Raw genomic sequence first — 11,174 nt, 5'->3', positions numbered from 1 at the left:
GCTGTGCATAGACACCATGGTCAAGGCAGTTCTTATAAGGACAAAAATCAATTAGGTCTAGTTAAGATGTTCAGAGGTTCAATTCAATATCATTATGGCGAGAACATAGTAGCATCCAGGCAGGCATGGTGGAAGAAGAACTGAGAGCTATACATCTTCATCTGAAGGCTGCTAGCTGAACACTGGCTTCCAGGCTTCTAAGATGAGGGTCTCAAAGCCCATACCTACAGTGACACACCTACTCCAACAAGGCTACACATTCCAATAGGTCAAGAACATATCAACCATCACACAAGTAAACTTTACTGTTATTTAATACAACTTTAATGACCTCTCCCTTTCCTCAGGCAACAATACATCTGTGTTAGATAGATGCCAGACACTCACAGGAAATAATACCTGCTCTAATTCTGCCCATCAGGGACACTGGTACTAGACACTTCCCTTCAGTTCTGCAGCCCACCCACCCCAACCTTCTTCTCAGCTACACAGGGTGTCTGGCCTTCTCTTTCCTGAGACATAATTCCAGAGGGGGCTCCCAGCCTGGACAGGGTGGCAGTCAGCAGGGAATGAAGGACCACAGAAGTCTCTCTCAGGACACAGACAGAGACAGTGGGGCCTGGGCAGAGGCAGGAGGGCCAGAAATCCAAGTTAGCAACCATTTCTCTCAATGGGGCAGAAGTGTGAGTGTTGTTGAGAAATTTCAGCACTGTCCCAAGGAGGTCCCAGCTCAGCTTGGGGGAGGAGCCTCAGTCAGGCTCTGTAACAGGGGTTGGCAAGAGGCATACTCCCTCTTCCCACCTCTGCTATCCCTAGAGTCAGTCACCAGAGATTTAAAGTAGAGAGGGGATTCTCTGGAGACAAATCCCAATTGCACTTGACCTGGCTCTGGAAGGTTCTGTTTTTAAGCACTTAAAGGGGCCAATGGATAATGAGAAACAGGCAGAAAGTGGAAAAGAGACCACAGGGCAATTTCTTACAGGAGAATGAGGGAGATGCAGGGTTTCTAAGCCACAGGAGTACGGGGACCAAAGGAAAGGAAATTTGGACAAAACCAAAACAGTCTCTCTTCACTGACCTGCAGTGGGTGATACAGACAGGAGGGAAAACAGAGGGTCCCACACTGGTGTCTTTGGATGTGGCAAGACACTGATATTGGAAAACAGAGACTGGGAGAAAAGGCAAGGCTTGGAGAGTCTTTCAGTATGACAGAGAATAAAGGGACCAGAAGTAAGGGGAGGACTCCAAGGAGCCTCCAAGTTAAAGAGGACAGTTAACAGGAGAGGTAGATGCACCTTGCACTTACACCAGAGCCACGAAGGGCAACCTTGCTGTGTCCCCAGATCAGACAGCGTCCCCGCCACTACCTCATTGAGATCCATCCCCAAGCTAGGAGGCCTCATGTCTCTCCCCCCCCCCCCGCCCTTGACAGTCATCATGCACCCACCTGTCTGTCCTCTTTCTAGCAAGGGGCCTCAGCCTCTCAGGTGAAGTCCAGGATCCCTGTGCACACCTGTGCGCTGTCCGATGCTGCCACCTGGTGGCCATACTCTGACAGCCTGAGTCCTTCCATGAATAATATCACCTGGCCTGCTCATCCCATTAAGGGCTACCAACTTTTTGGTCACAGTGGTCAAATCCTTAGCCTCGATTTTTATTTCTTCAGAAAGGAACTGTAAAAGTGTCCACCCCACTGACAAAGTTGCAAAATAGAGGGGACATCAATATCCCAGTACTGTGGGGAACGCTGTGCCAAAGTGTTTGCTCCCCAGCTTAGGGTCTTTTCCTCACCTCAGTACAAAGCACAAAGGAATGGAACCTTTTATGTGACACACACCACATTTTCCTTCTTGTGCCCTGGCCTGCCTTTCCCACAGTCTCTGCCTCCCGCCCTGTGCCTGCCTCCCTTGTATCTGGGCAAAGACAGCACCCTTCAGTGTTGAGAGGACCTCTCCAATTTTATTAATTGATTTTGACTTTTTGAGACTTGGTTTCCCTGAATAGCCTTGGTTGTCCTAGAACTCACTCTGTAGACCAGGCTGGCATTGAGCTCAAAGATCTACCTCCTTCTGCCTCACAAATTCTGGGATTAAAGTTGTGTATCACCACTTGGCTTGAATTTTAAATTTTTATTTTAATTATTTTAAAAATGTATTTATTTATTTTATGGGAGTGCACTGTCGCTGTCTTCAGACAAACTAGAAGTGAGCATAGGATCCCCATACAGATGGTTGTGAGCCACCATGTGTTTGTTGAGAATTGAACTGAGGACTTCTGGAAGAACAGTCAGTGCTCTTAACGGCTGATCCATTGCTCCAGTCCTTAAATATTTATTTTAAATGGTATTTTATATCAGATGGTGGAGGCATACATGTTTAATCCCAGTACTATGGGTTCAAAGGGACAAAGATCTCTTTTGTTGAAGATCTCTTAAGCCAGGGCTATACCGAGAAACCCTGTCTTGAAAAACTAAAACAATAACAAAAAATATTTTAATTACATTTATTCATTCTCTCTCTCTCTCTGTGTGTGTGTGTGTGTGTGTATGTGCATGTGTGTGTGTGTTTGTGTGTGTATGTGCATGTGTGTGTGTGTTTGTGTGTGTATGTGCATGTGTGTGTGCATGTGTGTGTGTGTGTGTGTGTGTTTGTGTGTGTGTTTGCAGGCCAGTGCATGGCATTGGCTTTCTCCTTCCACTGGGTGGGTCTCAGAGATCAAATTTAGGTTTTCAAAGCTGGGTGTGGGGGCACATGCCTTTAATCATTGTATTCAGGAGTCAGAGGCAGGTGGATCTCTGTGAGTGGAAGGATAGCCTGGTCTATGTCGTGAGTTTCAGCATAGACTAGACTATGTAGAGGGACCCTGTCTCAAAAGACAAAATCAGAAAAGGAAACAAAACAAAATTCAGGTTTCCCGGTTTGGTGGTACACATCAAATCACCTGGCTGGCCTTACAAGTTTGTTTTGGATTGGTTTTGTATAAGGTTATATATTTAATGTGTATGAGTATTTATTGCATAGAAGTATGGACACCTTATGTCTGCTTGATGCCCTCAGAGTTCAGAAGAGGGTATCATCTAGAACTAGAGTGTCAGATGATTATGCAACATCTAGTTTGTAGATGCTGGGAACCAAATACAGGTCCAAGGACAGGTGCTCTTAACCTCTGAGTCATTCCCCCAACCCCTATCCCCAACCCCACGGACTGTTTCCCCTCCCCAGACCTATAGTGTTTCTGTGTGTAGTCTTGGCTGTTTTGGAACTTGCTCTGAGACCAGGCTAGCCTCAGAGATCTACCTGTTTCTATGTCCTGAGTGCTGGGAGTTAAAGGATTGTGCTAACACCACCTGGCTTTTTTTTTTTTTAATTTATCCCAGGCTGCTCCCTATCTCGTTGATTATATCATACTACTTTTGAAATCATAGAGCTGTGTCTTCTCCGTCATGGGATTAAAGGTTGTGTCACCACGCCCTGCTCTAACCACTGTTTAATCACAGTCCAAAAGACCGACTTCCAGAGTGTTCTGCCACATCCAACTGGCTGGTAAACCAATCTCTTCTAACCTTCCCATTCCTACTTCCTCAACTCAAGCAAGGCCAGCTTCTCTACTTCTTTTCCCTGAGCTCTGGCTAGACTCTGAGCCCTTGTCCAGCCCAACTACAGTGTGTTAACTCCGCCCCTATCCTGAGGCTGGGCCCCATAGGTGGAGAGAAGTTGGTAAGATCTTGCCCTGTTCCTGGGTCCTTTCACACTTAAGCTCATTGGCCCTCTTACCAGGATGCAGGAAGCCTGGGTCCTGGACGCACTCACCGTGATCTTTGGCCTGCTTTTCAGTCTGCAAGGAGTAAGCTCCAACAAGGTAAGAAAGACTTCTGAGTCTTTGGAGGACTCTGTGGGGAAGCGGCTTGCCTTGGAGCCCAGTCCCTGCATTAATTTGTCCAGGATTTCCTTAACCACAGGCATTGGTAACTTCCTTTCAGTTCTGTTTGGGGAAAGTGGAGGTAGGGACCTCAAACCGAGGCCCTGGGAAAACCTGGGCCTCTAGTCTTGGCAGGGCTGTGTTGTTAACTGGCCCCAACCACAGCCCTGAATAGGATCTTTGACCCCCGTTTTAGTCTTGGCATGTCTTATTAAGCTCTGAGTCAGGCTGAGAAACCTGAAGTCTTGCTTGTCTGGATTAGGTGTCTCTGCTTCCCTGTCCCTGCATGGCTGGTGACCTTGGGGTGTAGTTTATTGGTTCTCTCTGGGACTTATCTGTTTGTGTACCAGGGAAGTGGAGGTTCTCTTACTACTCTGATTAGTTTGAATTTGATCTCAGAGTCAACTTGGCTGCCTAGGCTGGGTGACTTCCTGCTGTGGTCCAGGGAGGCAGGATGGGAGCTCTCTTTCTCTTCAAACTCTTTTTTTTTTCCCCCCTGAGCTGGGGACCGAACCAGGGCCTTGTGCTTGCTAGGCAAGCACTCTACCGCTGAGCTAAATCCCCAACCCTTCAAACTCTTTAAGTGTCCTAGTTTAGAAGGTTTTCCTGAGAAGGAGTCAGAAGAAGCCTTTTAAACCTAAAATCTTTTGGTTTGGTTTGCGTTTTGAGACATGGTTCCTCTAGCTCTGGCTATCCTAGAACTGTGTAATCCAGACTGGCCTCAACTCAGATTCTGCCTCCTGAGTACTGGGATTAAATTTACAATCTTTCTTGGCTGAGAATCTGCTGGGTGGAGTGGGGGAGGGTAAGTGAATTCCCAAGTCAGCTCCCCAGAACAGTGCTCATTGGCTGTTTGAAGCCCCTGATTCTCCATCCAAGGCCATGTATGAGTGAACCCAGATTCAAGACGCTTCCCATCTGGGACCTCTGCATCCTCTTTTGACCCCTCTCTGCAGATCCAAGTACAAGTGTTGTCAAAACACCAATCAGATCTGATAAATCCATGTTTACTAATATTCAGGCTCCCAACCATCCTGATCTGACCACATGGTTAAGGTGGGACAGGGAATAATCCAGATCCAGTTTATTAAACCTGTCATTTTTTTTTTACACAGTCTGTCACTATGTAGACTGTACTAACTGTGAATTCACCACAGATCTGCATTGGTATCTCAGCATTGGAATTAAAAGGAGTTAGATGCTGGGTCTACCATGCCTGCCTTAACTGCTGTTTAAATGTAGTTAGCAGAGGAGCCCAGTGGTGTTAGCAGCACACACCTTTATTCCCTGCACTGGGGAGGCCGAGGCAGGTGGATCTGACTCCTAGGTCAGCTTGGTCTACAGAGCCTGTTCCAGGACAGCCAGGGGTGCACAGAGAAACCTTGTCTTTACCAAGACAAGAGACTGATATTTGGAAGAGTGGAGAGAGAGAGGGAGAAGGTATAGGTGGGTGTGACTGAGTTCCTGGGCCCTTGTGTCTTCAGCTTACTGTACCCATCCTAAGCAAAGAACAGAGGGATTGTGAGCATGGAGACGAGATGACCCAGCTGTGACTGTCACAAGTCCTTGTGTCCTAGCAACAGAAAGGCTATTGTAACCATCTTTAACTAAAGCCAAGCTGCCTTCCTAGTCTTCACTGGTTGAGCCTGGGTCTACTTCTGGCTGCTCTAGAAGCTGGAAGTTCTCAGATTGGAGGCATACACCACCACACATGGCGATGGTTTGAGGTGAAGTAGCCAGAGAGGGCAATGCCTTGATACCAGGAGGAAGAGAGTTCTAATTAAGAGCTTACACAGTACTGCTAATGACAGCATGGGATTCTGTATGGAGACCCTGAGCGTCTCAAAATACTGAAGGATACAGGGTTTCCCACGGGGACCTGAGGATGAATAGGACCTGAGTATGTTTACTGAACTCCCAGAGTTGTCTTTACCAATGACACTGGATCATGGGTGTAGGCGCAGCGGGGGGCTTAGGTTGCTTTCTGGGGGTCTGTGAATCTAAGGATCCACTAAAGAAGGCTTCCTAGGCCAATCTCCAGTTGTTTGTGTGGGAGGGAGCCAGAGGTAGTAGTGCCCATCTTTAATCCAAAAGTCTGGAGGCAGAGACAGGTAGATCTCCGAAATCCAGACTAGCCAGGGTAATCCAGTGAGACTCTTGCCTGTCTCAATACAAATTGTTGAAGGGGCTTGCTTGGTAAGTCAGTCCTTTAAGTCCAGCAATTTGGGAGGCAGAGGTAGGCTTCGGTTGTTGACCCTGGACATGGTGGTTGGAGGGAGGGAGAATCTGAAACCCACTGTCTGGAACTATGTCTAGGTTTAGTGCTTTTTGAGACAGAGTTCCTTCTCCCCAATCTGGCCTCACATGGGCCATGTAGCCTTGAACTCCTGCCTTCTCTTGATTTCCTTGACAATGGACATGAACCCCTGGTTTACCCACACCTACCCAATTCATTGCACCGCTGGACAAGCATTCTAACACCCGAGACCCAACTCCCAGGCTTTGACCTCTGACCTCTGTGTTTTTCCTTCCACAGACTATATACAAATGTGAAGACATGTAAGTATGGGACTTAGTCAATGATTGTTAATAAAGAAAGGGGGGACAGATGTTTGCTCAGATTCTGCCCTGGTAATGGGGACAGACACCTAATTCATATCACCCTTGCTGAAACCATAGCCGTTCTCACCTTGTCCAACCTCGGGATCTGCAGGTCTGTAACTCCTGCTAATGCCCAACCTTCCATAGGTGGGAGTGGGGAGACAAATGATCAGTGTCGTACTCCTGCCTCCCCTGTAAGATCCTCAGCAGATCACTCTGCCTGAGGAAAAAGGGCCCCTTACTGCCATGGAGAACTCTGAACTCAGGTCTCAGGTCCACACCCCAATTCCTCCCAGTGAACCCTGGATGGATCTATACTGCACACCCACTAATGGTGGCTTGCACTTGAGGGCCTAGGTGTCTAGGGAAGCAGGGACCCTTTGCTTTGAGGCGCTTATTTCATCGGTATCTCCCCATTCCTGTTTGTCCTGACTAGACACTGCCCCAAAGGATTCAGATGTTGTGACAATGAATGCTGCCTAGAAAGAAAGATCTGGAATACTGACAATGAACCCTTCAGGTAACTCAGGGTCACAACTTCTGGGCATCATAGACTGAGGGCAGGATCTACCCGAAACAGGGCAGGTGTGGGGGACGGAGGAGGTAGAGCAAGGGGGCATGACCGAGGCACTTATGACAATACCATGCCCACCTCCCTAGGATCCTGTTCATCATCTTATTGGTCATGCTGCCCCTCTTGTGCATCTGTGGCCTAGTGAGGCGCTTCTGTCCCAAGTGCAGAGAACTACAGCATGAAGTGAGAACAGCAGATCATCAGAGTCCTCCAGATCCACCCTCCATTGCTCCCCTAGAGAGCATTTGGGTCACCTCCTTGGATCCCCCACCACCCTACAGTCAGGTGGGTCTTTCTGTCCCAATACGTAATGTGTTTCGTAGCCAGCTGTCCAACCTGCTGAAATAATAGTTTGGAGGCTGGGGGACTATGGACTGAGAAGCGCTTTGCCAATCATATTTGTCCTTTTTTACCCAAACTCTAAGCAAAGCAAATGTGCCTCTTCTCCTGCAGGTTGTTCAGAAGTCGACACCCACAGAACCACCTCCTCCCTACAGTCTCAGGCCTGAGGACTCCACTTGCCCAATGAGAGAGACTAGCCATGAAACCCTTTGAGCTGTCTCACACACAAACCTCTTGGAGCAAACCCAGGACACTGGAATGCTGCCTGCCTAACCCATCATGCCTTTTGTTCTTTGATTTAATTTATTATTTTTATATTCAGTTGTCCCCTTCCCTTCTGTCATGAGAGCTGAGCTGGATCCATAATCTCTGTCCCACACTACAGGCAAGAACTGGGGAAGCCTATAGTGGATATAGAAAGATCATTGGTAGTGGTCTGCCAATCTAGACTGGACAGCTCACTCTGCCATCCTCCAGAAGTGAGTCTGTTTTTAAAGACATTGAAGACTGAACTGGTCAGACTCTCTGAGACTTCTTCCAACCATACCTATGCTGAGAGGATCTCACTGCACCTCTATAGCAATGCAAAAACCACAGGTGCCAAGGTTCTGTCTGGCTGCTAAGTGCTGATGGGGACCAGTTCAGAGGCTAAGGGGACACTTCAGCTTCTTCCAATGGTGACTGACTGCCCTGAGCACCTGCTGGGAGGATTGAGAATCCAAGATGTGAAGGAAAGCTTAGACCTTGTGTTTCCTGGGATCTTGGGGGCACTAAGGAAATGAACTGGGAAGACCCCACAATCCTACTCTATTCCTGTGACCTGCTTTCCTAGGAGACCAGAACTTGATTAATCATGGGACTCTTAAAGAGTTACAAGCCAGAAAACAGCCTTCTAGAAGAAAGTAAGCTGGGGAGAAAGCCTGGCGAACCATGCATGAATAGATGTGTGGAGTGAGGACTAGGGAACACTTCCCTCCCTTTCCTCTCCTGGAATCCCAGCAGGTATTATTAACCACCGAGTCATCTCTCTTGTCCCCTGAGTGATCTATTCCCACTCAGTCACTACTGTTGGTAAGAGTAAAAGGATGTCAGGTTTTCAGAGCTGACCTTGCACTGTCAGTTCCACCAATATTTATGAAGCCACTAATCTACTATACCTGTTCTGGGTACCAGGATGAAATCGCGTGCAGGGCCACTGCCAAGGATACAACTACAGAGAGGCCCACACAGCAAAGCTCACAAGGATGCAGACTCCCATCTACTGCTGCAGTGGACATACATGGTGGGGTGTGAAATGATGATCCACATCCACTGACCTGTGGGAGCTTCTTCTGTGAGATACACCCACACTGAACCCACATCCCTAAGGATGAAGGATCTGTCCTGCCACCCTGCACTGTGTCTGTCTTATGGGGAGAAAAGACGAGTTTTGTAAAATAAACTTACTTGTTACATTTTTATAAATGTGTATACGTGTGTGTGTGTGTGTGTGTTTCAGCATGTGTATTAAGATCTACAAGAACCATGTGCCGTTGTATACTTTCAAGTTGAAGCAGGAGGGTTACCCATCTGAGTCTAGCCTGAGTTGCTAGAGTTAAAGTTATGGTGGGGAATTAGACTAAGAGGTTAGCTCAGTGGTAGAGAACTTGCCTCACCTCTGCCTCCCTAGTGCTAAGATTAAGGCTCTGCACCACCACTGTCCACTGCAAGATTCTATTTTTCATCTACATTAGTGTTTTGTGTGCATGTGTGTGTGTGCATTGTGGGTGCTGGGAGTTGATCATGGGACTTATGCAAGAGTGGTCAATGTTTCAGAGGTTAAACCATCTCGCTACCCAAACTCGTTATTTTTTAAGCTTTATCATTGCATGCGGTTTTATTTCCCACAATGAACAAGTTTTCCTTTGGTCACTTTGGTGGATGTGTTCACAGAATTTGTTTATAGGCAGATGTAGCTCATGAAGGGCTGGGGATACAGCTCAGTGGTAGAGTGTCTAACACGTCCAAAGCTCTGGCTTCAAACACCAGCACTGGGAAAACCATACTATGTGAAATTGCACCAATGAATATTGGTATAATTTTCAACCCTGCCGTGAAGACAGGGAAGACTGACAGGTGGCACACGTGGCATGTATAGCATCCTCATGAATATGGGAGCAGTGTCTATGGAAAGGCCCGGATATCTGTAGACAACAGGAAATCATTGTTACCTGTGTTCTCAGCATCTGAGACTCAAGGGCTGTGGGTATAGAGTGGAGGAGACACTGAGCTGCAGCCTGGTTAGCCATGAGCTGGATGAGCAGTTTGCCAATGGCCGAGAAGTCATTCTTTTTTTTTTTTTTTTTTTTTTTTTTATTAACTTGAGTATTTCTTATATACATTTCGAGTGTTATTCCCTTTCCCAGTTTCCGGGCAAACATCCCCCTCCCCCCTCCCCTTCCTTATGGGTGTTCCCCTCCCAACCCTCCCCCCATTGCCGCCCTCCCCCCATAGACTAGTTCACTGGGGGTTCAGTCTTAGCAGGACCCAGGGCTTCCCCTTCCACTGGTGCTCTTACTAGGATATTCATTGCTATCTATGGGGACAGAGTCCAGGGTCAGTCCATGTATAGTATTTAGGTAGTGGCTTAGTCCCTGGAAGCTCTGGTTGCTTGACATTGTTGTACTTTTGGGGTCTCGAGCCCCTTCAAGCTCTTCCAGTTCTTTCTCTGATTCCTTCAATAGGGGACCTATTCTCAGTTCAGTGGTTTCCTGCTGGCATTCGCCTCTGTATTTGCTGTATTCTGGCTGTGTCTCTCAGGAGCGATCTACATCCGGCTCCTGTCGGTCTGCACTTCTTTGCTTCATCCATCTTGTCTAATTGGGTGGCTGTATATGTATGGGCCACATGTGGGGCAGGCTCTGAATGGGTGTTCCTTCAGTCTCTGTTTTAATCTTTGCCTCTCCCTTCCCTGCCAAGGGTATTCTTTTTCCTCATTTAAAGAAGGAGTGAAGCATTCACATTTTGATCATCCGTCTTGAGTTTCGTTTGTTCTAGGGATCTAGGGTAATTCAAGCATTTGGGCTAATAGCCACTTATCAGTGAGTGCATACCATGTATGTCTTTCTGTGATTGGGTTAGCTCACTCAGGATGATATTTTCCAGTTCCAACCATTTGCCTACGAATTTCATAAACTCGTTGTTTTTGATAGCTGAGTAATATTCCATTGTGTAGATGTACCACATTTTCTGTATCCATTCCTCTGTTGAAGGGCATCTGGGTTCTTTCCAGTTTCTGGCTATTATAAATAAGGCTGCGATGAACATAGTGGAGCACGTGTCTCTTTTATATGTTGAGGCATCTTTTGGGTATATGCCCAAGAGAGGTATAGCTGGATCCTCAGGCCGTTTAATGTCCAATTTTCTGAGGAACCTCCAGACTGATTTCCAGAATGGTTTTACCAGTCTGCAATCCCACCAACAATGGAGGAGTGTTCCTCTTTCTCCACATCCTCGCCAGCATCTGCTGTCACCTGAGTTTTTGATCTTAGCCAATCGCACTGGTGTGAGGTGAAATCTCAGGGTTGTTTTGATTTGCATTTCCCTTATGACTAAAGATGTTGAACATTTCTTTAGGTGTTTCTCAGCCATTCGGCATTCCTCAGCTGTGAATTCTTTGTTTAGCTCTGAACCCCATTTTTTAATAGGGTTATTTGTTTCCCTGCGGTCTAACTTCTTGAGTTCTTTGTATATTTTGGAT

The 11,174-nt window shown here is 47.0% G+C and overlaps 1 protein-coding gene across 1 annotated transcript; it reads left to right on the top strand.

Moving 5' to 3' along the window:
- The first annotated feature begins 3,747 nt into the window (after positions 1-3,747).
- LOC100364194 (transmembrane protein 92-like) lies at positions 3,748-8,903 on the top strand. Its single transcript, XM_087575014.1, has 5 exons — positions 3,748-3,858; positions 6,455-6,477; positions 6,956-7,039; positions 7,180-7,378; positions 7,547-8,903. Exons 1-5 carry the CDS (start codon positions 3,778-3,780, stop codon positions 7,646-7,648), a joined length of 489 nt encoding a protein of 162 aa, XP_087431140.1. The 5' UTR covers positions 3,748-3,777; the 3' UTR covers positions 7,649-8,903.
- Positions 8,904-11,174: the final 2,271 nt, after the last annotated feature.

This window comes from Rattus norvegicus, chromosome 10, assembly GCF_021556685.1.
Source record: "Rattus norvegicus strain SHRSP/BbbUtx chromosome 10, alternate assembly SHRSP_T2T, whole genome shotgun sequence".
Taxonomy (NCBI): Eukaryota; Metazoa; Chordata; class Mammalia; order Rodentia; family Muridae; genus Rattus; species Rattus norvegicus.
The sequence above is the reverse complement of the archived record's forward strand: the minus strand, read 5'-3'. Positions and strand labels throughout refer to the sequence as shown.

Excerpts from the sequence above, each read along its gene's own strand:
- LOC100364194 (XM_087575014.1), top strand. The coding sequence starts at position 3,778 with ATGCAGGAAGCCTGGGTCCTGGACGCACTCACCGTGATCTTTGGCCTG. Across the intron at positions 3,859-6,454 it reads AAGGAGTAAGCTCCAACAAG|ACTATATACAAATGTGAAGA; the intron begins GTAAGAAAGACT and ends TTCCTTCCACAG. Across the intron at positions 6,478-6,955 it reads ATATACAAATGTGAAGACAT|ACACTGCCCCAAAGGATTCA; the intron begins GTAAGTATGGGA and ends TGTCCTGACTAG.